This window comes from Apteryx rowi, unplaced genomic scaffold (genome assembly GCF_003343035.1).
Source record: "Apteryx rowi isolate R43461 unplaced genomic scaffold, aptRow1 scaffold_32, whole genome shotgun sequence".
NCBI classification, from domain to species: Eukaryota; Metazoa; Chordata; class Aves; order Apterygiformes; family Apterygidae; genus Apteryx; species Apteryx rowi.
The window spans coordinates 1,848,545-1,874,822 of NW_020449641.1; the positions used below are offsets into that span (position 1 = coordinate 1,848,545).

At 44.2% G+C, this 26,278-nt stretch overlaps 2 protein-coding genes across 2 annotated transcripts in view; both read right to left on the reverse strand.

Moving 5' to 3' along the window:
• Positions 1 to 3,884, reverse strand: part of ARMC9 (armadillo repeat containing 9) — a 113,360-nt gene extending 109,476 nt beyond the window's left edge. Inside the window, exons 1-2 of the mRNA XM_026070968.1 lie at positions 3,859 to 3,884; positions 3,043 to 3,271 (exon numbers count right to left, since the gene is read on the reverse strand). The gene's annotated coding sequence lies outside the window, so the exon portion shown is untranslated. The remainder of the gene's footprint in view (positions 1 to 3,042; positions 3,272 to 3,858) is intronic.
• Positions 3,885 to 4,690: 806 nt separating this feature from the next.
• The window catches only part of PSMD1 (proteasome 26S subunit, non-ATPase 1), an 82,992-nt gene continuing 61,404 nt past the window's right edge, over positions 4,691 to 26,278 (reverse strand). Inside the window, exons 18-24 of the mRNA XM_026071006.1 lie at positions 20,815 to 20,917; positions 15,242 to 15,411; positions 12,971 to 13,063; positions 11,273 to 11,365; positions 8,702 to 8,848; positions 5,727 to 5,881; positions 4,691 to 4,901 (exon numbers count right to left, since the gene is read on the reverse strand). Of these exons, the coding sequence (XP_025926791.1) occupies positions 5,735 to 5,881; positions 8,702 to 8,848; positions 11,273 to 11,365; positions 12,971 to 13,063; positions 15,242 to 15,411; positions 20,815 to 20,917 (753 nt within the window). The 3' untranslated portion in view covers positions 4,691 to 4,901; positions 5,727 to 5,734. The remainder of the gene's footprint in view (positions 4,902 to 5,726; positions 5,882 to 8,701; positions 8,849 to 11,272; positions 11,366 to 12,970; positions 13,064 to 15,241; positions 15,412 to 20,814; positions 20,918 to 26,278) is intronic.

Below are 26,278 nucleotides of genomic sequence, written 5' to 3' on the forward strand. Positions count from 1 at the left end.
AGGATTTCAGAGGCCAAGTCAAGCCAGTTTCAAGCTGAAACCAAGCACTGGGGGCTGGGGCAGCTTCTCCACCTCTGAGGCACAGAGCATGGGACCATCCCAGTCCCACCAGTGCCAGAGAAACACCAGCCCCATTAAAACCATACGTTTTCCCTGAGGGAGCCAAGAGGCTCGCTCCCATGCGACAATCCCCTCCAGGACACCTAGTGCCTGAAGACACCCGAGGGAACGCATCAATACCCTCGGGCGAAGGTCTCCAGTCCCACCAGTGGTTGCAAGAAAACGCCACAGGCCTTGCCCAGACATGCAGTTTCAACGCTCCCCAACTCTCCCATCCTGGCAAAGCTGCAGGGCTGACACCGGCCCAGAGCTGAACTGATATCCTAGTCACTGCTGGCGCTGATACAGCAGCAGGCGGGGGAAGAGCCCAGGGCAGGCCAGGGTCTGGCCAGACCAGGGTGCAGGGGCGAGGGTGGGGATGTTCCAGCGTCCAGGATACAGGGAGATAAATGGCCATCACCACCATGGTTATCAGTGGCGCCCAACCTTCACGTTGGGCAGTGAGGAGGAAGGGCTTTGCCTGGCCCTGGAAGGAAGGGGAGAGATAGGGAGGGCGGCACCGCTCCTACGGGGAGACACGGGAGAACGACCTAGTGAGCATCCATCAGGGCAGAGGAATGCCAGTGGGGCAGGCTGTGAGGTCAGCCCCCTCCCTCAAAAACCCCTTGCCCTGGGAGCGTTACCCTGGGCTTCTCCAACCCCACTTCTTTCCCCAGCATGGTGCCAAGCAGGGCAATTTTCTCAGAGCTAACTAGAGAAAATGAAAGACGGAGGAGAGGTTCAGGAGTCCTGAGGGACTTTGGGATCCATCAGAAGTGGTATGCCCTTGAAGTGATTTATTTTTCATCAGGGTTAAGGGGAATGAGGCCCATTAGTCAAGAGGGACAGTAACATGCTTCCTGCCTCCTCTGCCTCTCCCTCTGGCAAACGCAGGAGCATTAGGCCCTAATTAGCCCCTGGCAAACACCCCAGGGCGGGTTCCTCCCCAGCATCCCTGAACAGACCCAGGAGAATGGCACTTCCTAAGAAATCAGTGCTAATGAGTCACTGTGTCTAGATGACGTTATTTAAAGCAGCAGGGAAACTTTCCAAGCTCCCCACACACAGACACCAAGCTGGGATCAGAAAGCCAGTGGTCGCCTCCATCCCCCAAGTACAACACTTAGCTGGTCCCACAGCAACCACCTCAATGATCCTCATGGAAACTAGTCAAGCCCCGTATCTTATGCCAGGGGAGCACCCATCCCTGCAGGCTTTACCCCAGGTCCAGCGGGTGCTTGCATTGATGTTTGGTGCTTCCCTTGCTAGATGCCATCTCACTCGGATGGACATACCACTGGAGAGCCCGGAGCTGTGGAAAGCGAGCCCTTGGCATCCACTGTGTTATGGGAAGGGCCAAGGAGCAGCTGGCAGGGCCAGTCAACAAGGTGGAGACAGCATCCAGGACCCAGGAGCTGTTCCTCACTTGACACATTTGAAAACAGTGAGTCAGTGACAGCAGCTGTGCTAGGACCTTCCCAGAGCCCTCCTGGAGGTGGTCTTCTGCCTTTCTAAAAGGCTTCTAGTGGTTTTCTGGGCATTCCCTAGAAAATTTTCTAGAGTCTTTCTAGAGGTTTAATTTACCTCTCCTGAGGTTTTTATGGAGTCTTTGTATGTTTTTTTCTCCCAGAGCCTTTCTAGCAATTTTACAAAGTGACAAGCTGGCATTTTCCAAATGTCATAAGTCACACCTTGGCAATTCTGCAAAGGCACAGTACCTCAGGAAGTCATGGAGCAGCAACCTCAGCAAGCCTTACTGATAAACCAAAGGAATATGCAGGGGTTAGAAAGAACCCCTTTTAATGGATCATTTTATAGGTAGGACACACCATTTTGCACCACAAAGTCTTAAATTTGCTGTGGGAAGAAAGACGAGTCTCAAAAGGGAAATCCTGTCCATCAACAACACACCAGCTGCTGTGTCTAATGAACCAACTAGCTGTTCATTGAGTGCGCAGCCTTCTTTCCAAAGAGAGGTGCAAATGAAGCTGAAAACCCCTGAAAAACACTTAATATGCATGCTTCCTCCAAAAAAGGAAGGACTTCTCCATCATCAGCCCTCCAGCAAAGGTCAATTTACACTTGCTAGAAAACATTCCTTGTGTTTGTCCCACCCAGAGGAGTGGTTTGCCTTCCTCAGAGTATCAATCCACAGAGTGTCCCCTTCCCACTCTCTGCCTCCTCCTCAGTCCAGGGTAACTCCTTAGAGTTGAGGTGTGGACATCACCTTTTCTCCTTCACACTACCACAGCACCCAGCTAACTGATTTGCTTTGCCTTTTAACCAGCAGCCATCTCAGTACTCCTCCAGCCCCTCTCCATCCCTCCCCCAGACTTCTTTCCAGGACTGCTGTGTAGCTGTTGACATTTTCCTGAGCAGAAAAATGCTGAGCACCCTGGAGAGAGAGCCAAGACAGCGGATGTTTTTCCTGCATATGATCTCTGAAGTGTCACTCCCAAACCACACAGTTCCCACTTGCATTTACACAGTGAAGACGAAATGCAACAAGTAGCAGAGCCTGGGAAGTGTGAACAGACAGGCCAATTCCCAGGCTTCCCTCCCAGGTGTCCCAGCCCAACACACATGGCATTTTTCCCGCACAGCCACCAAAAGCTCCTCAAAATCTAACTACCTGAGCATAACCTTACCATGTAGTCCCAAAATAGCGCCTCAGAAATCAGTTCAGGGCAATTAGAGGATTTTGCATCTGCTTGTGCCAAGGGAGCTCCAGACAACCTCACTACTAGAGGCAGGAGTGATCTTATGGGCAAAGGGAGATCACTTGGCGCAAGAATGAAATCTTCTGGATGGTGCCCCAGGCAGTACATGGCTCAGCATGAACTGCTCGGCACATGCAGATTTCCACCAACACCGTAGCAAGCACAGAGAATACACCAGCTACCCTCAAATGTCTGTTATAGTCTAAAGTCTTGGCAAAAATACCTGTGAATCAAAGCAGGCTGATCACAGCATAGCCAAGGCATCAATACAGGACTTCAGATCTTTCTCTAAGCTGCCTTTTCCCAGAACTTCTAATGGACTCAAATCTCCAAGCAGTATCTGGCTGTCCGACAGGCTGCTGAATGACCTGAAGGGAGGTTTTTTCCTCTTCCAGTGTCCTCACCTCTGCACAGTATTTTGTAAGATGACACAAGGTGCTATTAACAAAAATCTGAAATACATTACATACCACACTGGTCAGCATCAGAAAAACATGCAGGAGTAAGGGATACACGTACCTATTGAAAGAGGTTAAAGCACTAGAAAGACTTGTATTATTTATATTCATCCAGCTTCTCTTTCTTACACCACAAGACCTGAGTCTTGCTTTTAATGACCACGGGTTGGAGCAGTCATTACCTTTATATCCAATTTCACCTACAGTAAAGTTGTTTGTGGCCATTTCAGGTTCATTCTCAGCTTTGCTCCACGAGGGATATATCTGGATCACACTGAGAACAGCGAGCTATGACCAGCACCCTTACTGAGACAACATTTCAACTTCAGGAACTTGTGACTGAAGCCTAGGACTCAAAATTGGCTTTCAGTCCAGTACCTCTGCTCTGCAATGCTTAAATTCTGCAGAGAACAAAGGCAGACTATTCCATTGCTATAGTAACACCCACCAAAATAAACCATCTACTGGAAAAAGTCCCAGGCGCTACATGCAAGATTTGTCTTGCATTATTACAGATGCATATGAGCCTGGGGTATGTTCACATGGAGCAAAATATTCTCACACATATATATAATAAAAACCTCATTCCATTAAGTGCTGTTTCAAGTGATGCAGCTTAGCTCAACAGTTGGTTTACAGCTGATCAGGCCTGAAGTGTCTGGCTTGCTGGTGATGCAACCTTTGAAGCGTTACAGGCCCAACAGGTGAAGGCCCGGCTGGTCAGATGTTGAACAGCCGAGCTGCATTCTTTCCTTCTGACTGCTGCTCATTCCATACTCTAAACTCCCCCTTGGCTAATGATGCACATCAGTGTAACAACTTGCACATCTGGATTCACCCCATCTAGGTCTGTAATGTATTTTTAGCTATCTGACCACATCAGCTATTACACTTATATTTGGTGAAAGAAGTGAAAGGACACAGCAGGAAAGGGGATCCTGTGAAACAGAGAAACATGCCTTCACTTCCCCATCACAAATACCCAGAGCCCTTCTGTCAGCCCTGCACTGACATACAAATGCAAGGATGTGCAAGGGGGAACATCAGTGCAAAGTCAAAATCACAGAGGTAATTTGGAAGCAAATCTGATTGCTGGCAAGCAGAAACCTGCCCTCTCTGTAGCATCAGTGCTGTGGCTGGGCCAGTTAATGACTGGAGTTAGTGACTTAGCTAAGACTAAACAAGTGTTAGAGAAAGCAGTAGTATGCACAGATCCCAGCTATTCTATGGAGAAGTAGAATCAGTCACAGCCTTGCTGGAGGGAGATGCATGTCTCCAGTGAGCAGCCACCTGATGAGGAAGACAAAGCCTGAAGGTAAATTGGGTCTAATTTCTAAGGTTTGGGGTGAGAAGAAGAGGGGGCTGCCAGGCTCCTCTCCTTCATTTTGTCTTTAAAGCAGCAAGTTTTCTGTCAAGAGTTTTTAATATATTTATTTGAAAACAAGGTTTTGTGAAAGAGTACACTAAATAGCATATATCTGTTCTTCAACCATAAAACACAGACTATCAGCTTTAGCTCAGCACAGATGGGGGCTGCATGCACTGAACAGCAGATCTCGATAGGAAGGTCTTCATGTCTGTCTTTCTGATATCAAGCATAGTGTCTTCTTTAGAGGATGTGATCCTGGAGGAGGGGGAGAGAAAGACCAGAAAAGCAAATGCATTTAACTAAGGCTTCTTGTGGCTGGCCCCACACACACACCCGAGTCTGCCACTGACGCAACATTTACAGTTTTTAGCAAGAAGTTTGTTTTCCTGCCTGTCCACCAATTCAAGTACACAATCATTGCTCTTGGGAACACTCGGACATGCCAACCCATATTTGGAAATAAAGTGACTGGGTTTCTGCCTCTCAGTGAGAAACCTGCACATTAATTCAGGCACTTTAGCCAAGGAACCTGAGAAGTGCACCATTCATTGCCTGGAATAGATCTACATGGATTATTTGGTGGGGCTCAGAGCGTCACAGAGCCCACGACAGGGGTGTCTTTAAATTCTAAGAAGAACTGTTGGGAGCCCAAGACAACGCTAAAAACAAGGGTAGTTCTCTTCTGACCAAACCTGCCACACTGAGGTCAAGTAGATGACAACTTTGTTACACAAATCACTTGCCCCTCTGGGATCATTGTACATGAGCCGATTATTCCCAGCTCAGCTGTTGCCTGAGACCGCGCAGGCTGCTCTGACTCTGCCCACTGAGGTTCTACTTGAAAGCAGCCAAGCCTGAACAGTTAGAGACCAGGCCTGGCAGGTCTGATCCAGAAGAGGGGCTTCATTCCTACTGCTACCAAACTCTTCAAATCAGGACAGAACACGTGTTTCTGAATCTGGTGCAGAAGCAGTCAAGGGGCAAAACCAAGAATGCTGGGCACTGGGAAATGCTTTGGTTGATCCAAAGAGGCTTTTCCTTCACTGGAATTAATGAAGGTGATGGCATACTACACTGTACCTCAGGTCTTAATCATCAATGTACTCAAAGGGCTCTGGTGGTTCAGGTTCCTGCTCCTCTTCCTCGATCTTCGGACCATGAGCTGCTACAGGTTCAACCAGCTCCTCCATGTCCTCACTGGTATCCTTCAGAATGATGATGCCCCCAATGGAAAGCTGCAAGACAAGTGCAGTGAGTGTTACAACTGCTCACCTGTGCCTCGTGGTGGAGTGTTTATAGCCATGGTGTTATCCTAGGCCATATGAGACACCTTAGATTCCTGATCAGCAGGAATGAACTCTCAGCTCACACCAAAGGGAGAAGAGGGTCTTCAAGAGCTAGTTACAAATTACATCAAACTACTACTGTATAGGTAGTGACAAAAATCAGTTGCAAGAGGAGTGGGACTAATATAAAGATTTACTCAGAGTGATGCATGCCAATTTACATCTCACTTGTTTGCAACCCGCATTAGAAGCTCATTGAATTTCCAGGCCAAATGCTCACACAAGGGCTTCTGAAAGTCTTAGGGGAGGCACCAGCCATTCATACTCGCATCTCTGCAAGGAGAATGGAGCAAGTGAAGCGCCGACTTCATCTGTTTCCCCACGCACAGTCATACATACATCACTGCTTCCTTGTGTGCTTGTTCAATTAAGGATTATTCAGTGGTATCCAGGAAGAGAAACAAAAAGTAGTTCCTTTCTCCTGACTGCTCATGGATGGAGAAGTCACAGCAAAGATTACCTGATGGTGGCCTTCACACCCAGGTTTGCAGATCCTTCATATGAGAAACAGCATTGTATCTGCTGATTCTCTGCTGACTGGGTCTGTGCCAAAGGTGTGACTTTCCCAGAAAAAGGGGAAGTTTCAGAAAGCAAAGCATCTCTGACACCCACCCGGATGCCTGCCTGATATGTGGATGGAACAGACAGATCCTATGAGGCTACCATTTGAATTTCCATTAGCTAAATTTCAGTTCAACAGAAAACAGCTTTTGCATTCACAGCCTTATCCTAGTTGTGAATCCAGAATCCTAATCCCAGTTTGGCACTTTCCACATGAAAACGAATTGAATCATAATTACTTTATGATACAACATAGACTTTTACAGGGCAAGAAAGCTTAGTGAAGCCTCTCTGTGTAGCCACCTCCCAGGAGGCTATCTGAAACTGAGACTAATCGGATCACCAATTTCCACTGACTGAGGAATCCTATTAACAGAACCTCATAAAAACAAAGGGGAATTAATTACAAAGATCACAACCAAACATTCTGCCAGGCTAAAGCAAATCGGCGTGTCTCCAGGACTGAAACACGAAGTGCAAAAAGGCAGTGCTGTGTCACGCCTGGCTGGAATTGGAGCCTTGACCACATCAGGATTCCAGGCTATAAACAGCGTTTCAAAGAGGCATTTTACTCTGGCATTCCCCATGGCAGAGCAAAGCTCCAGAACAGCTCCATTCCAGGAGCCTCCTTGGTTACAGACCATAATCCCTGAAGGAGATGGGGGGGGGGGGGGGAGGCACTGTTCTGTTCTCTTCAAAACCTCTTTGTAGGGGGAGTTAAGGGAAGAAACTGCATGCCTCTTGCTAACCAGCTCTGTACTAGGACACAGCTTCTTTTAAAACTGAGGCAAACGGCTACCTACATCCACATTTCAGCTGCATGACTGGACATTTACTAGACAGCATTGCAGATCTTTCCCAACTGAAATACCAGTTGGGTCGCCTCCTCTCTTTCAAGGGTAGGAACTGAAAAGTCCTTTGACAGAATTGCTAAAGGAGACATTTCAAAAGGGGATGATGCACAGAGAATTGCGATGTACTGATGGAATTCCAGGAAATCCATTTCTTAAAAACACAAATATTTTCCTGGAGAAAAAGTGTTTGAGCAACACAGTTTTCCCATGCGCAATCCTGCAAAATGGGAAAGCTCAGCATGTTATAAATAAAAGCCAGAAGAAGTTGACTCAGGAGGCTTGCGCCCAGGAGCAAGCTCGTTAGTTTTACAATACATTGGAGCATCTCACAGAGCAATTAGGTAACGCTTTGGCTAACGCCAAGGTCTTTTTCATTCTCCATTTGACAATCACATGCTATCTCTTCTCTATGTTAGCAGGAAATGAAGGCACTTTTCTAAGGTCAGGTGTAACCGAATAATAAACTTGTTTAATGCAAAAATAATTCCATTTAGGTATAAACCTCACTGCAGACACATAAGACACCAGCACAGGTCATGATGTATTTCACTGCATTGACAACAAGCCTGTAAAACTTTTCAGCTCATTATAAAGATCTGAGATCAGTAAAAGTAGCATATTAGAAAGCAGAAAAGCCCTTAAACATGTTCTAATCCTGGACCATTTCTAAAAGATAGGAAAGCCATCTAATTTCTAATATTGCCGATGGCATAAAGTCCTCAACTTCTTCTGTCAGCTTCTTTTAGCAAAGGTCTTCATCTCTAAATCTTGTATCCTTACAGCTTATAAGGAATTCTTCAGTCAGTCTGCTTTCTTCACATTAATGCTCCTGGCAAGCGTGATGGACAGTAACCTCAGCACAGAACAGAGTCTTATGAAAGACAAATCCATGCTATAACTTGCTGTAAGTGCAAGTGAATGAAGATGCTTATCATGGCTCAGTCTTTATGACCCCAAGAATATCATTAATACACAAAGAGCATGTCGGACTGGTTTCTGGGTCACAGTGTCTGAAGAGTGCAGAAGAAAGAAAAATAAAGCAGCATTAGCATGATGAAAAGGGTTGGAGCAGTTCCGGCTTTCTCCCAACTAGAACTGCATTTGATCATTTGAAGAATGGGACTTAAAAAAGCAAATGTGACAACAGTGAAGTTGCAAATCTCTAAAAACACATTACAGTTATGCATCAGTTGAGTGGTGTTCTCATGTACACACAGAACTTTGCAGTTCTTACGCACATGCCCAGCACTGGAAATACTCTGTGAAGTGCACAAACTGGGACGTTGGCACTTACTGGTTTGAAAGGCTGATATCGGCAGCTCTCCGTCATGGTGAGAACTTTGAGCTGAGCAGGCATGACTCTGGCTGGGTTGTCCAGCAGCTGGAAGTTGGGTTCAGGCTCTTTTTTCTTTTCTTTTTCATCCTTCTTTTCAGTCTCATCCTGCACAGGGGAAGGAGAACATCAGCATGGTTTTAACAACAGTCTCTAATCCTTCCACAATTCAGGAGGGTAAGGTACTACCTGCTATTCCTAACACAGGTAGTAATTCAAGAGCATGGTGAGAAGCCATTCTCCTGCTGAGGAACAGGTTGACCACATGTCTATCAGCTATAGCACCAGCAATGCTGATGTGAATGTAGTGCTCTCATCGAGGCAAAGCCTAACTCTTGACTGCAGGTGAAAAAAGGTTCAGCAGGAAAGGATAGTGGAAAAGTTTACCTCTGGATTCCCTTTCTAATACTTGCTCTGTAAACTCACTCACCACCTTTGTTCCCAGCGTAAGCGTCTTTAATATCATGACTGAGCACATGAAAATTGCCAAAAGCTGCCCCAATATTTTCCCAGCTATAAAGCTGTCACTGAAATTTCACACTACTGGTACTGACAGCAGCTCAACCAAAATGACTCATCCCAGTGACTCCCTAGGGAATTCCAGATAACCCTTCTCAGCCACTGACTCAGCAGCTGGAGGCAAAAGCTCAGACAGAAAAAGCACAGCCTCAGTTACATACTTAAGAACATGGGTCATGCTTTCCTTCTTGCTCAGGAACATCTTTGAGTTGCAAACAAAAAAGACTGCAGAAAAGATGGAAATAACCAGGAATGAAATGATCAGGAAAGTAGGCATGGAACAACACCAAATGCATGGTACATCTTCTAACAGCACAAGGAACTTTCTCTGGCATGGTGCTTGCTCATCACCGTGCACATCACTTGGAAGCTATGGATTACTAGTCACATAACAGGCACATGAGAAAAACAGGAAAGGAATTAGACCTCCAAAACATTTGGACAATGGCAAAATACTCAAACACAGCAGGTGGCAGCAAGCTCCCTTTTTGCTATCCTGTTTTTTCTGCTCAATTCAGCGAAGAAAACTTTTCAAACAGCTGAAGCACACACACACACACACCCAGACACAACATGTGAATCCTTTCTAATACATTGCTTCCTCTTGCCACCTTTACTTAACTGTAGGTTGTAAAAATCTTGGAAGAAAGATTCATCTGTTCAGCACGTTTTGCTTAGCATATAGTGCTGTAAGAATAACTGAAAGCAAAGGCAATGTTTGATAGCAAGATAACATCGATGAAGGACCAAGAAGACAGAAATCAAGAGATTCAACCATGCACACGAGATGCTTTGTTTTCTGAGCCAGCTGTAAACAGTTCAATGCAACAGTATTAACACCTTTCAAACAGTACCCTGTACCTATGATGTGGCCACCACTTAAATAGCTCTAGGAAAGCATTTTACACATGCAGCTTTGATTTTATGCCACACCTCCTTCAAACACCATTTGTGTGTTTCTTTTTCAAATTAAAGAGGTCAAAAAGCCCATGAACAAAGCACTTTTCTCATACAGATGTTAAACTGAAATCAGAAAGGTTTCTATCGAGCCTATCAGCATAACACATTTCCAGCTTACATTTGCTGTTCATACATTTGCATCCGTTAGGAGAGCACAAAAGGAAAGGTCCTTTGTCAGGATATAACAAGAATTTTAGCCACTAAGTATTTTCCAAATTGCATCAGCCACTGCGAATTTATTATCCAGACATTTCCACTTGCTCTAGGATGACACTTTATTCACAGATAAGGAACACAAATTCCAGTCTCAGATCTATGAGCTGATATAAATCATCAGAGGACCAAAGCAATCACCATAGCTATAGAGCAGAGGAGGGATCCTGTGCTCAAAGCTCAGCTGGTCCTGAGCTTGGCATGGATACATGTTTGCATTTTGATAGATAGGCAAAGCACATAAGAAATTGCTGCCAAAGAGGTGAACATTTCAGAACGGGGGTTAAACGTGTAAAAGCAGAAAGTTTAAACTTTTCAGCAGTCTCATTTGAAACGGACATCACCAAGCAACTGCTACAATATTGAGTCCTTTTTCAGGTGGTCAACCAAAGGTACCAAGAGCATGAAATTAGTTAAACTTCTTCCACAGTAATAAGAAAAGTACATGGATAAGAGATAAAATTCCCTTGGTCTAGAAACATGAACAGCAGACAATAAAATAATGTGCAAACCATGGAACGTTCATACAGTTAAAGACACACACATTTGTCAAAACAAGCTTCTGCCTTTAAGGAAGTAAGTTACTTAGCATTATCAAGGGAGATTTATTTCTCAGTAATTATGAACTCTTAAATAATAATGCCTTTTGCTTTAGTCAGAACACACATGAAAGATGCTAAGGAGTGTATGCAGTACACTAAAATGTGCTAACACTTTGCTCAAAATTGACTGCAATGTTGGTGGCAGTGGGGACAGATTTAAGCGGGTGTCTGCTTTCATGTCCCACCTTCCACATTTGTAGGGGGTGGCAGACGGTTGAATTTTGACATTTGCACTCACCACTTCCATCTTCTCCTCTTCCTTCTTCTCTTTCTCCTTCTCCTTTTCCTTCTTCTTGGCTTTTGCAGTGATGGACAGCACAGCAGTGGAAACCTAGATATGTCAACAGAGGAGGCATTCAGCACAACTGTGACACCGTATGCAGCGCATCAACTACCCAGGCAGGGGAACCAAGAAAAGCTGGTGTTAGGTCAGTTCTCAGCACAGGTAATAACAGGGTCAATTCCACTTTCTACCCACTGTTCTGTTTAAGAGATGAATAAAGTGCCACCAAAGCAAATAAATGGCACAGACAGAACCAAAGACCCCATGAATGCATATGCAGTCACATATGCAAGAGGATGGCAAACTTCCTAATTTAGAGAGTAATCATTACTATTTGGGTCTCTACATGAGATTTGCTTATTCATTTGTTTGTTTTTAAACAGAGCAATGAATGGAACTGTTATGGGGAAACCTGTTGCCACAGTCTCAAAGGTAAAGAAACTTTGATAGAGATAACTTTTCCTCATGACCTAAAGCTATTCCACTGTCCAGACAGCTATGTTTCTCATAGACTTAAAAAAGTGGATGCACAAAATGCCCCATGGAGGTGAAAAGCTTTGGTACTTCTGAGCCAGAAACTACCAGAAGCAACATTCAGCAAAGATGCTCAAATAGAAGAATTTGGCACATCTTCCTCCCAGAAAGCGTGTGTCTCTATCCACAGTAGCTGTATCTGTAAGGCAGCAATTTCCTCAGAAGGACAGGGAGCACTGTATTGTCAGGTTGCTGGCGAGACTTTCTAGGCTAAATGAGGTCTCATGGCATGTTTAATTCTGCTCAGAGAAGTGAAAGAGAAGCGGTTGTCCAATTCACATCCTGTTCCAAAGGCGAAAGTGTAGCTATGAGCAGCTAGCTTTGCCTTTCATTAGAGTTCGTTTCTGTGTTCCTCAGCCGTTCAGAAATTTCTCCTGCCTAGCATTCAATTCTGATAAAATGATTTACAATTTTCGCACAATGTCATTCATCAGTATGACATGCCTGAGGTCTCCACTGCTGCAATTGCTCCCTAGGGGCTGCTTTGCCTGCTGCCGTGGTCTGCTTGACAGCTTTTACTATCTTATGCCAGTAGACAAATTGATTCCACTGCTGTCCTGCTAGTCATCCAACAGTTCTCATCTCTTCCTCTTCTACACCTAGATAGTCTCAGTTCCACGCTCACCCTTCCTGTGATCCATGGGCGTGATCACTCATATTCCAGCACAGGGCCCCGCTGTCCCAAGACCAGGTATGTTTCTGCCCTTCCATGTGGGACTATTTGAGACGTGTTCCCCCTAATACTTTCAATGTTTGTAATGTGGCAGCACTTTGGAGCCCAAGCCACAGACAAAGACCTCATTGTGCTAGGTGCTCTACAAAGACGGTACGTGCATACAAATCAGTAGGGCATGGGAAACAGTTTTAATCAATGCTTCTGCTTAACTAGTGGAGACGAGGGAGGTTCCGGACACTCAGTAGCACAGTAGTTGTATGCCATGATCAGCAATAGCCCCAGGCTCAGCAGGAAAAAATAGCTAGAATTCTCTTTCAGAGACAATAGTGCCTGCCAATTTTTCTTTCGCTCTTTAAATTCCCTTTTAGTGCCATCAAAGTCAATGTTTATACTAGGAGGGAGAAGGGGTTAGTCTATACAACACAGAAAGCTAACCCAAATACCTTTTCTTTCTCCTTTTCCTTTGGAACCTCAAGAGGTGGGGGATAGGCAAATGTAGACGGCTTGCAGTTGGACTTGTACTGGACTTTTGGCATCTAAGACAAATAGTTAAAAAAAATTGTTAGAGACAAGGAAAGCAGGGGAAAAAAATCCACAACAGAATAATTACTTTAGCTTCATTTTCCTTCCAGCAGAGATGAACACAGATCCTCTTAAGAATACAAGCTTCCCCTTTTCTCCCTCCGGAAGCGGAGAAACTGTTATCAGTGGCAACAGTTCAACTAGAACAATGTTATTTAATTATTCTATAATTTGACTCTGGCAAGCTCTCCTAGCCTCCGCCATGTACTCCACGCTATTCACACCATGCTTTGTTTTCATTGTTTCGATGCTTTTGTGGTTTTGATGTTGTTGCTGGGCCTGCTCATATTAATGCAAAATTGGTTTAAGAGCTAAGTGACGATCTGCTCTGTCAACGCACGCTAGGCCAGATCGAGCGCTGCCTGACATTCACCTCTTGCAAAAGGACAATACGTTTTAGGGGTAGTGGGGTTTTTTTTGTTTTGTTTTTTTAAATCACTTTCACATATTCTCTTACTCTTGCCTACCTAAACAAGGCCAAAAGACATGCTTTGACAGCCCATCCGAATTCTTAAACTGAATTTATTTCTGCAGGATCTCAGCCCTCTTCCTTTATAACGCATCATGTAGCAATAAGGGAACAGGGACTGCTCTGAGGAAGCAAGGTGGGTGTGGTGCAGTCCATAACATACATTCATTTTGTAGCTGGTTTTAGTAGTTAAACCAAGTTAGAAAACACAGCCTCACCTAAAGCCCTTTGGACTCCCTGGAAACTCTAGGGGATGGGGAAAGGGAGTCAAAGTGGCAGGACAGCCAAGCAGCCAAAAAGGTTCTGCACGTCTTGCCACAGAGGAGGTGCAGAGACAAGCAATGATACAGCCCATATAAAATATTCAGGACAGAGAGAAAAATGGCATCTTAGAGCAAACCTCTCCCTTCCAACAGCAAGAATTTTCAGCTGTGTATAGATGGACTTCATGCTCAGCACCAAGACAGGTGGAAAAGAGCATCCTGGAGTCATGAACTTTTGGTCCAGGGGGGCTGCAATCCAGCAAGGTAGCTCGGTCCCACAGAGGGCTTTGGCAGAGCAGCACAAGTCTTTGCACACTCTGCGCATCACAAACTATACCTGCAGCAATGACAGGAGTTTGCAGAGCCCTACACTTCCACTTTCAAATGCTATTTTATTTTGCAAAAGTTACTAGATCAATTCTTCAGTGCAAGAAACCCATTAACTAAGTCAGCACAGATACAGTTTGCAGGGGCTATACCACAACTGATCAGCTGGAAGAACAGATGCACAGGAAAACTGCAGCACCCACAGCTGTTTGGTTTAACATTTATTCCCCCAGGAATGCAAACAGACCCTTTTCTCCCACTATTAGCTTTCCTAGGGGGTTTCTTTATCTAGTTTTGACAGTGTGCTGCTTTAGGGTTCACCAAAGATACAATGAATTTCATAGCACCTCATGAAAACCTCAGCTGGTGATTGCAGAATTCCACCTCTTTATGCAGCCTGTACAGCAAGGGAGGCGTTGTGTAGCACAGAGTCTGATATCAGATAAAAAAGAGGCTGTTGCATAGAACAAGCCTGAAAAGGGACTCAAAGTTGTAGTGCCATGTACAGTCACTACAAGGAAGACACCTACAGTGCAACTTTTTCTCCTCCAAAATATTCATCCAGGCTTTCTCCCATCTACACTGTATTTATTATATAATCAAAATTGAGATTTTCTCCTAGTGTAAGAGTGAAACATCTTTCACTCTAACATTTAACTGTAGTCCACATAGTGGAGCACCACATAACTCATCTGGGGGACACAGCTTTTTTGTTGCTGTTGTTTTTTGTTTTAAATTAAAACAACCTTGACCTTCTGGAGTGATACTGGGGTGCTCTCTGCCCACATACAATAAATAGAGTTCCTTTCCTTCTAAGCTACTTTGAGATACAGGAGTTGAAGTCTATCCTTTGTATTTCTCTTATCCCCAGCATTATTATTCTTGTCTAAAGCTTTATCCCAAATGAAGAACTACAATTTAAGCCCGATTTTCATATTTCTTCCAGTTAGCACCATTTCTGGCACAGATAAGCTGGAGACACCCAACAAATGCATTTACACACCTTGCAGGCCACTTAAGGCAGACCTCTAGGTTGCTATCAGCAGCTTTTCTCCTCTCCACTCATTACGTACCTTAAGATCCTTGTTAAGGCCAATGACACAGGTTGGGGTGAAAGCCAGCGACAAGAAGTGAGACAGGGGGAACCAGAACCAGAACTGGGTGAAGACCAGCACCCCCACCACGGAAGGCATGTGAGTATGTCCCGTTCTTGACTGCAGCGAAATAGTTACATTATGGCCCCCTGTGGAGAATCACAAATGGAATAACTTAAGTGAGGTTAATGCATTCCTGGGTACTCCACGAGGACAACCGAATGAAGCATCTCTAAAACAGCCGCTGTGAACAGAGGCCGCAATGTTGTCAGCTTTCTCCTCTGGAATACTTCTGGAACATTGCTCCTTCCTCCTCAACTGACCCCATGATCTCAGCTTATACAACGAAACTGAGGGGCAGCATAACCAAACTGCTCTAGGCAATAGACATTACCCAAATACAATCAATGGAGACAGTTCCTCCACACTCACTTTGCCAGGAGATAAGTTAAACAGAAGTGCAGTTGGGGGAGGACAAGGGGGAAGTGCAAGCAGACAAACCCTTGCCATAAGCAGTTTCAAAATAGGATATATAGACGAACCACAAGACAAAAATCACAAGGGAAACAGTGCATACAAAGCAGTGCATACAAAAAGCTTTTCTTTCTGTGGCCATCACCCTGAATTGCTAGTGTTATACAGAAGAAATATGCCTACGTTTTTATCCTACACCATCTCAGTAGGAAAAAATGTAAACAGCAGCAACTTCAGAAGTTGCTTCTAGAGGTTATCAATCTAAGCGGCAAAGAGACAAGCTCCTGCAGTTTTTGCAACAAAATTAAATCTCTGCCAGACAACCAAGTCTTCAGTTTTATACTTGCAAAGCAGAGACCAAAACAACTCCATATGTTGATGTAGTGCAGAAACATCCAGCTAGAAATCAAATTGAAAGATTGGGCTTGCAGACAGAGTGAGAAAGTGTTAATCTGATCTTCAGTCTTCTGATGAACCCAGTGACTCGAGTTGAAGAGGGCACCAGGCAAGCCCATTACCGCTGACAAGGCCAGGTGCAGTGAGGCTAACTTTGTTAAAATACAGTCGCCCACTCATTCCAAACTCAAGGCACTTTATAGCTGAAAACCCCAGCTAGGAGTAGCATTCCTCTGCCTCGCACAAACAGCTACCTGTAGCAAGGCCAGGCCTCAGTGGAACTGTCTTGAGTTTGAGGCACAACCAAAATTAGTTTTTGCTACCAAAAGCAGTGAAACCCCTTAATGAAGCAGTAATGTGATCTTTGGTATCTGTCAGGGTCAGAAAGCCCTAGAAGCAGCAGGGCAAGACACGGGATTTGGATGTCCTCCTGTAAAATACTCTGCATACACACTGTCTCCTTGCTTTTTGGAGAAAGGCAATGACATGGTCTCATCTTTTACCAGTGCCTGCTCTGCTCACTGCTTCTCTTCATTACTTTCTTCCATACCGCTCTCATGTACTTGTATTTGAATTTACAACACTGTGAAGGAGGGACTGCCTGAAGTGCTGTGCTATCCTCAGACATTGCACACACAAATATCTGGTCTTCTCCCCCACTTTTCCTATGAGCCTTTCTTCACTGCATCAGCGTATAAGGGCCAGATCAGTAATCTACAGATATTCTGTATAAAGCAGCCCAGTGAATATTAAACAAGCAGCTTAAATTAATTTTTAATCAGACTTTTGGAATTTTATTTTCCAAATTTATTTTTAACCTTTAGAATTCTATTATCCAACCTCTGGAATTTCCTGGCTGAGCAACAGATTTCATATTCAAAAGATGCTGTCACACTACTTCTTTCTGCTGTTCTATATCCACACACACTCCACCCTCACTCCCAGGGCTTTGTGGGGAGCAGGAAAGGTGGAGAGACATGATATTGCACAATTGCGATCTATCTTCGTGATTAAGTAGCAGCCCTGACAACCTGGAAGGGAACACATTCCAGACCTTAGGCTGGATGGATAAAAGCTGTGAGATGGTGTTGGGCTGGGGAGGGGGGGGAACCAGCACAYGCGCAACAAGATTTTCAGAGCTCCTTGGTAGTGCTATAAGGTCCAGCTCCCAGAATTCACAGTGCTACAGTGGCAAAGTTGCTGGAATTAAAATGGCTGTTCTGAAGGCTGTGAGGATCCACTAGGTAAGTTAGCATTAGTTAACAAGGAGGGAGAGTGCAACAAGCAGACGCTGATGATTTACACTTTGATGAACCCGCTCTTTACATAGTCACAGTGGTACTCTTGTAACATCCATCACAGTGTTCTACAAACTTAGTTCCTTCAACAAGTTTTCGGACAGAACAAATGCTTTGCTGATCATACCACGGCACAGCCCATATCGCACAGCCCAGGACAGCACGCCAGTGCAACCTTCGTTAGATAAGGATCCCTCACAAGCCCTGGAAATAAGCCTCCGACCCTAGCCCAGGTAGCATCCCTTTTTCAAATGATATCATACTGTTTCTTTCTTTATCAGTAAAGACTTACAACTCACTTCATCTAAACAAGAATGAAGGCAACCTGAACTTAGTGCCAGCCCAGAAAGGCCAAAGCCTCATCCACTTAAGCCATCAACGCCCTGGCAGAATCAATTCCAGCATGTGCCAACAAGGTGATTCACATGGGCAACAAAACATGGGGTAGCTCTGGTCCAATGGATAAAAACACCAACAAAGGGTAATGGCTTTTGTTTCTAACTACCAAAGTTCGAGCCAATTTTACATTAGGAGCTTGTAAACAGGGACAGGCAGGAAAAAGGTGGGAAACAACATCTTTGTTGATGAAGGGTTAAAGTAGCACTGAATTCAACACATGGGAGGGAGGCCCATATGCATCTAAGTGTCTTTTATACTAAAGTCTCTAAGATCCAAAATATAACACATCATGTGAGATTCATATTTGCAGAGACAGCAATTAGGAGATGGGCAACTCTCTTCCTCTGTCATTTGGATGTGACACTCTCTTTTCCATCACCCGTCACAACTGTCACCAGAACTGCGGAAGATTCAGTACATTCACCTTCATGCTACCCAGTGATACAGTTGGTCCCCAACCACTGCACAACTGACCCCACCCAAATGTCTCTTAAATATCCAGAAAAGGATAGTCCAGATATACTACATAAATATTTGCTTAGTGACTGCAGCTCCTCCTTCGTCCTCACTGATAGAGGAATGCTGCATTAAGAACCAGAGAGGATACCTAGAGTCCAGAGGGCAAAAAAGTTTAAGTAGGTTAAATGTTGAAGTTTAATTAGATCATCATATCCCTTTTATAGCTCACCTTGACAAATACATATTCCAGATAATAAAGCATGTTAAATTAATTTTGCAAAGAACGGAAAGGGAGTTGTCAGCCTGGAGTGAGAGAGCATGTTTGCATATGACAGGGAGAATTAAGTGTTCAGAGGTTTGGGGAAAAAAAACTAAGCTAAATTTAGTGTGCCTATTTTTTACTTATTTTACTAAAGAAACAAAAATGTGGCTGCTGTGGCCTAACAACTAGACAGTGGCCATATTCTTCATTTCCACTTCAGAGCTCCCAAGGCACTCTCCTTCTTGTGTGAAACCGTGAGTCCACTGACTGCCTTGCTGTCAGAGCAAGAAACCCACCTCCAACACATCACTTCCCAGTCCCACACTGGAAATGCTGCACTTTTGATCAAAGTCTGTCACTGAAAGAGAATTATACTTTTTTCCTTTCAAAAATAAATAAATAATAATAATAATTACAAGTTCAATTGCCCCAGCTATGGCAGATGACACAAAGAACCTTTTCTTCCTGGAAGTGATACATTCTACAGCTCATTGTTTCAGATAAGCATTTGTGGTTGCATGGGAAAGAGAAAAAGAATTTGTTCTTTTTAAGAGTCTCTAGTGAAAGTGGCAGTAGGTTAAGAAAGGGTTCACAGCCTTCCCCACCAGCACAGCAGTTTCTATAAGTAAGAAATAAAGAAGTAAGAAGTTGGCACAAATTCACATGTAGTTTATTAAAATTGGATGCTTCTGGTTTCCAAGTCATTATAGAATACATGAGTGACACAAGAAGCAAATAAGGTTTTAGCTGCATTTTTATGATTTAATCCTTAAAGTTAGGAATTCAAAACAAGTCTGCACTGCTGAGAGAAAAATCTCTTTGAGCCAGTTAGGCTCTGGCTTCCCAGCAACCCAGTATAAGCATAGGAATGACCAAAACTAGAGAAACAGTCCTGTGCCAAGAATATTGCTAAGCTTGAGCTCTAGGAGGGGTACCTTGGAAAGAAGGTGGAGGATAAAGGAGGTCATTCATGTTGCTTCCGTCTCTGGCTAGCCCTAGTCTTAAAGCTCAGAGCAGCTCAATTGCCATATGAACACCAAAGAGAGAGCTTTTTAAGGACATTTCCATGCAGATAGGTGCAGGCAGCTCAAAGTTTTTCTCCACCTCACCCCCCTTCCAATGGGCTGGACACATAGTAATTTCATACAGACACTGTGTAACCACGTAAGCACAGTGCTGTGCTTAAGCCATGCCACGGGACAAGTATTACCCTAAGACTGTCCTCTGCTTATGTGACTTCAGGGCTAACCTTGATCTCAGGAGTACAGGGAAGAACAGTTTGTGTCCACCTTTGTAGGCCTACAAAGGGGAATAGGACAGGGAACTGCATGGCAAGAAAGGGCCACAGCACAAGAGATGGGAGAAGCTGTGTTTGGATGCACAGGTCAGCACTAGAAATTTGGAAAGGGGGTGCTATGGATACCTACAGCACTGTATAAGCCTAAACTCCAACAGAAGGAAAAATTCAAAACAGAACATGGTCTGCCCTCTTTGCTTACAGAAACTTTCCTTAAGGTTCCCTAAGGTCCTGCAGTTCAGCCCCTATGAAATGCTAATGCCCTTACAGAAACCTATCTGTGGCTCAGCCTTTAGTCATTAGTACTCATGTAGTGATGTTCCACAGACTAGAAGGCAGGACCCTTTGGGAGACTAGCACTGGCTCTTCTGAAGTAACACCCATGCAGTTAATTGTACTTCCCTCTTTGCATAACACTTCTAATAATCAAGAAAGGGGCAAAACCTAGTCACTAAAAACTTATTTAATGCATTTAATAAAAAATAATAATAAAAAAAAAGTTTTAACTGGTCACGTCAGGTTTTAACAGAAAATGCGAAGTAAGTTTACAAGAGGACTGGATACTGCAAGGTTTCCAAGTTTCTGGAGAAGTTGCTTACGTGCAACAACGAAGAAGCAAATAATAACAAGATATAATGCTACAAATCAGCATTCAGGGTGACAAAACAGACCCAGAGCAAAAAGACTGTATTTGTCCAGACTCCTGGACAAGAATTCTGCCCCAATGACTGGCCTGAGTTTATTCTAATTGAAGCACACTGATACGAGCTGAAATGGCAAAGCAGGGTTTACTTCTTTAATTAGATAAAATGATCTGAAATTAGAGATTTCTTGATGCTACTACATAACAGGTATAAAAGCCAGCACCTCACCTCCCAAATGAAATTTGGTATTATAGCTATTAGAAGCATTCTGTAGTCAAACAAGGGTAAGAAATTTTGACTGCTTTAAGTATTTGGGGAGTTACCTGCGTCCAAAATGCCTTGTGCCAGGATTGCTCCAAACTTTGCCATAACATCATCATGCTTATCATTGATCACTTTGGAATACAGCTGCCTGAACTGGCTGACCTGGAAGAGAGAAGAAAGAGAGAGGTTATACAACTGACTGGCACAAGTCAAATGTTTTGTCTTTAACACAGACATTCTGAATTTCTGTATCTTAGGATGACACTTGCTTTTTCAATGGTTTTAATTATTGGTGATACAAGTCATCCTACTAATAATTAATTACAGAGGTTTACCCCACTGGAGGACACCCAAAAAATGATTTTAAAGCCATCAGGATGGGCTTGCAACTAAACCACCTTCTGCAGTTCTCATAGGAATAGCTTGCGCATCTCTGAAGCATCACTGGAATAATACACCAACTGATGAGTTTGCAGCAAAAACTACTATACGTTCTTAGGTGCGTGACCCTGCACTTTATTAAATTTCCTCTAATTCCTACTGCTGAAAACCTCAAACCTATTCAGTTTTTCCTGTACAATATTTCTGCTGTATTGATAATGCCCCCATGATGCGTCATTAGCAGATTTTGCTACTGCACTCCTACCTTTTAAGTCAAAGTCATTAGTGAAAATATTTAATAATGTAACAGTTTATGTCATGATACATTTACCAATGCCTTAAGCGCACATTAGCAAGGGAAATTACTAAACCTTTGTTTATATTATCGTCATTGCTTAAAACAGCTTCATCTTTCACTGGTTAACTAAGTGTTGAAGAGAGAGAACAGTATCACATCCAGGAATATCTAAGGCTCTATCATAAATTAATAGCATATGCCTTTCAATATATACAGGTGAGCAACAACACAATTCAAATAATCTTTATGGCTGAAAAAGCAGACCAGGAAATCCCACTCTGCATCCCAATCAAAACCTGGGAAGCTGCTTCAGATAGATCCACCACATCTGGAAGAACCTTTTATGCTTCCACCCTAATTAACTTTGACATAGTTATCCATGTGACATTTTGTTTCCATTTTTTGTTTTCATACCAAGCTTCAACTTGGCATGCTCAAAAACTACGGAGGCCTCTTCAAAAAGGCTTCTTCCAAGATATCTAGCTTCTCACCACTGCTAGTCCATTTTGTTGCTGGTACCCAGGTCCTCTTCCTACATCTGCAGATAGAAGGACAAACCTCTAGCTCAGGACAGTAGGGCCGGACACGGCCACCACATACACAGAGAAGTTCCTAGTATTTCAAATTCAGTTACAGTTTCCAAATATAAAACCCTAATACCACATAAACTCCTAGTCACTTTTCACAGGCAAAGCACATGCTCCTTTCCAGAAACACCAGAGATCTCTGCTCACTGATGAGTGCCTGAAGAATGGTCTTATGTCTCAGCTGTGAAACGCTTAGTATCTGCTGTAGGCAAAGAAGCCAAGCTTCAAAACCGCTACTGGGAACGTACTCTCACAGAGCCCTGATGTTACCAGCAACTGGCTGTACCAATGCACGAGGCTTAAACACATAGTGAACAAAACTCAGCGAGTCCCCTGGCTGATTAGGGAACAGCAAACGGCCGACACTAGGTACACACAGAACATCACAAGCACCAGACCCACATGAATCCAGTCAGCTCCCATATACAATAAAGTACCTAATGTATGGAAATACTTGGACACTCTTGCTCCCAGGAGCTGTCTTGGCCTTTCTGGGATGGACAGCATACAGTCCCAGAATCGCACAGCTACTAGAGTCGTAAAGCCTTCTAAATTGAGAGCATAAAACAGTTGCATAAACACAACGGCTCCAAGAAGAATAACTGCTGCTGTTGACATGCTTTTAAGACAAGGCCAGACAGCATCCAGTACCGGGGCAGAATTCAGGTGTTTTCCTGAATTTATATGGTTTGTCTCAGGGAGCAATGAGAAATCTAAAAATAGATAGAGAAAGAATTTTCCTGCCAGTGAAAGGGCAATTCATACAACTGAAGTCAATGTCATGAGAACTGTGTTGGGAATTATGTTTTATTAAACCAGGATTCAACAAGGTCAAAAGGGGGGGGAAAAAAAAAAAGATTGAAACAGAATGAAGAGCTGAATCAGGGGATAAGTCAAACTCAAAGGCTTAAGTCAAACTCGAGAGGTTTCTCAGCAAAACGTGAGATTGCATTCCTCAGTAAAAACACATCAGAGCCATGAGGTAACATGGTAATTGAGGCAACAACAGCAACACATTTCATCTCATTTCACTTGCTGATTCTTGACCAGAGGCAGGAAGAAGCTGAAACCCTATCACTGAGATGTTATGTCAAACAGCTGGAGTGGGAAGAAGACAGAGGTGTTGCCTCCGCAAGCCCACGAGTGCTGTACACAACACCGTTTTGCCACCTGACACGCTTGGCGCACGCTTCAGGCCCCTGTTCTTTGCAAAGTAGTTCTCAATATGCATTAACTCATCACACTGTTTAAAACACAGGTGCCTTAAAGGAAGAGGCACGCTCCACTTGATACCTTTTCTTCCTTTGCCCTTTCAGTAACTAACCCAGCTGTGCTATTCGTCAGCTCAACCCCTTTAGCACTGACGACAGCTAACCTGATGAGTTTTAAGCTGGTCTGTGACAGAGTGAAGAACATGAACATTCATATGAGGAAACCACAACCTGCTAAATGCAATTGTAATTAACCAATCTGATAGCCTTCTATGATGGAACGACTGGCTGGGTAGATGAGGGGAGAGCAGTGGATGTTGTCTACCTTGACTTCAGCAAGGCTTTCGACACCGTCTCCCATAACATCCTCGTAGACAAGCTCAGGAAGTGTGGGTTAGATGAGTGGACAGTGAGGTGGATTGAGAACTGGCTGAATGGCAGAGCTCAGAGAGTTGTGATCAGTGGCACAGAGTCTAGTTGGAGGCCTGTAGCTAGCAGTGTCCCCCAGGAGTCAGGACTGGGTCCATTCCTGTTCAACTTCTTCATCAATGGTCTGGATGAAGGGACAGAGTGCACCCTCAGCAAGTTTGCTGATGATACAAAACTGGGAGGAGTGGCCGATACCCCAGAGGGCTGTGCTGCCATTCAGAGAGACCTGGACAGGCTGGAGAGGTGGGCGGAGAGGAACCTCATGAAGTTCAACAAAGGCAAGTGCAGGGTCCTGCACCTGGGGAGGAATAACCCCATGCACCAGTACAGGTTGGGGGCTGACCTGCTGGCAAGCAGCTCTGCGGAGAAGAACCTGGGAGCGCTGGTGGACACCAAGTTAACCATGAGGCAGCAACGTGCCCTTGTGGCCAAGAAGGCCAATGGTATCCTGGGGTGCATCAGGAAGAGTGTTGCCAGCAGGTCGAGGGAGGTGATTCTCCCCCTCTACTCAGCCCTGGTGAGGCCACATCTGAAGTACTGCGTCCAGTTCTGGGCTCCCCAGTACAAGAGGGATGTGGCACTACTGGAGCAAGTCCAGCGAAGGGCTACTAAGATGATTAGGGGACTGGAGCATCTCTCTTACGAGGAAAGGCTGAGAGAGCTGGGCCTGTTTAGCTTGGAGAAGAGAAGGCTGAGAGGAGATCTTATCAATGTGTACAAGTATCTGAAGGGAGGGTGTCAAGAGGATGGAGCCAGACTCTTTTCAGTGGTGCCCAGTGACAGGACGCGAGGCAGCGGGCACAAACTGAAACACAAACACTTCCATCTGAACATGAGGAGAAACTTCTTCACTGTGAGGGTGACAGAGCACTGGAACAGGTTGCCCAGAGAGGTTGTGGAGTCTCCTTCTCTGGAGATATTCAAAACCCACCTGGATGCAATCCTGTGCAATGTGCTCTAGGTGACCCTGCTTGAGCAGGGGGGTTGGACTAGATGATCTCCAGAGGTCCCTTCCAACCTCAACCATTCTGTGATTCTCTGATTCTGTGTAATAAAAGTGCTTTCTTCGTTTCACGCAAATGGACAGTCTCGTAACGCAGAAGTGATAGATCAGCCAGCCATCGTTAAACAATGGCTGTGAAGCTGAACAAAACACCAATTCTGCTGCAGAACAGGAGGTATTAATTAAAAGCAACAGTGGAAAAACAGCAGCTATTTCCATTACTCAGTCTAAGCAAGTTCAACAAGTTGTGTGTTAATATTAGCTCTCTATTCATCAGTTCCCTGCTGCATTAAAAAGTTCTACAATTATTCCTCCCCACCCCCAAAGGGAAGTGACTTGCATTTCCTTGCATTTATTAATGCTAAGATAAAGGAGCAAGGTGCATTTTCAGAGCAGTCACACATACAGGTGTGTGGCAGGGAGATACTGTACACACAATATACAGTTCCTTCTGTCTATACCGACCAAACTCTGCCTCTGCTTCACTCTATTTATACTTTTTCATGCTTTCCCAATTTTTATTTATAAAAGCTTACGGTATGGTTTATGTGCTTAATATTAACTGTTTCTTATGCCCAACCTCCTGCACCCTGGAAAAATACCTTAGCTTGCATTTAAAGTATTATTTCCCCTTGCTATTACTATTCCCAGGTTTTGAGGCAGAGTGCGTCCCACCAGCTGGCTCCTTTAGAAGCCCCACTGACTTCAGTAACCTGAAGTGGGGCCTCATGTGTTATCAAGGGCAACCACATATGGACTGGATGAACAAAAGCCTTCTGGGGAAAAAAATAAAATAAAATAAAATAAAATAAATCACTTTCAGTCTCTTCCAGTATTATTTGGGACAGACACACAGAGACAGAAGCAACATGTAACATTATTTCTCTGGTTGAGCTGAACGGTAATATTCGAGTGCCTCTGGTCAGAGCGTGTTACTTTGTTCCTGTGACTCCAGGCTCAGCTTTTGGGATTTGGAATATTTATAAAAACAGACAGATGTTACAAAGCTCTGAAAAATCACTCATTAGGTGGACTGTAATCTGGAATTTACACAGTAATCACATCTTCAAAGAAAGAAATCCTGGGCGAAACAAGGAGACATTCAGTAGAACTGCTAATGTTCACACTGGCGTCTGAAGTCTGACCAAGAAGCACCTCAGAGCACGGGGCAGAAACATCTCGTTTGGGAACCGCGAGGCAGCTCTCGAGCGGAGGAAGTTACTCGCTTCCAGCTGAGCGCGGCCAGCAGCCTCTGGGAGCATCGCTTCCCTAATATGGCTTCCACAGCTCCTGCTCACACATATATACATTAATACTGCCAGAGCAGATGAACAAAATGCTGCTGGCACCAAGCCCACCAGGAACCTATCAGCCGTGCCACCAGGACACAAAGAAATGCAGGGAACCAAATCACGGAAACTTGACTGCTAAAAGAAATGGGATCAATTGCCACCTCTCTGGGCAGGGGGGACAAGCTAAGGTGGGAAATCAGAGAGCAGGCTTTTACAAACAAATGTTGAAAGACTAAAATAACAAATAGTCCTTCTGCCCTCTACTTTTTAAATACTTTTTAAGTAGAAAATATCTGGTGCCATAGCAAGAGTATTCCGATTT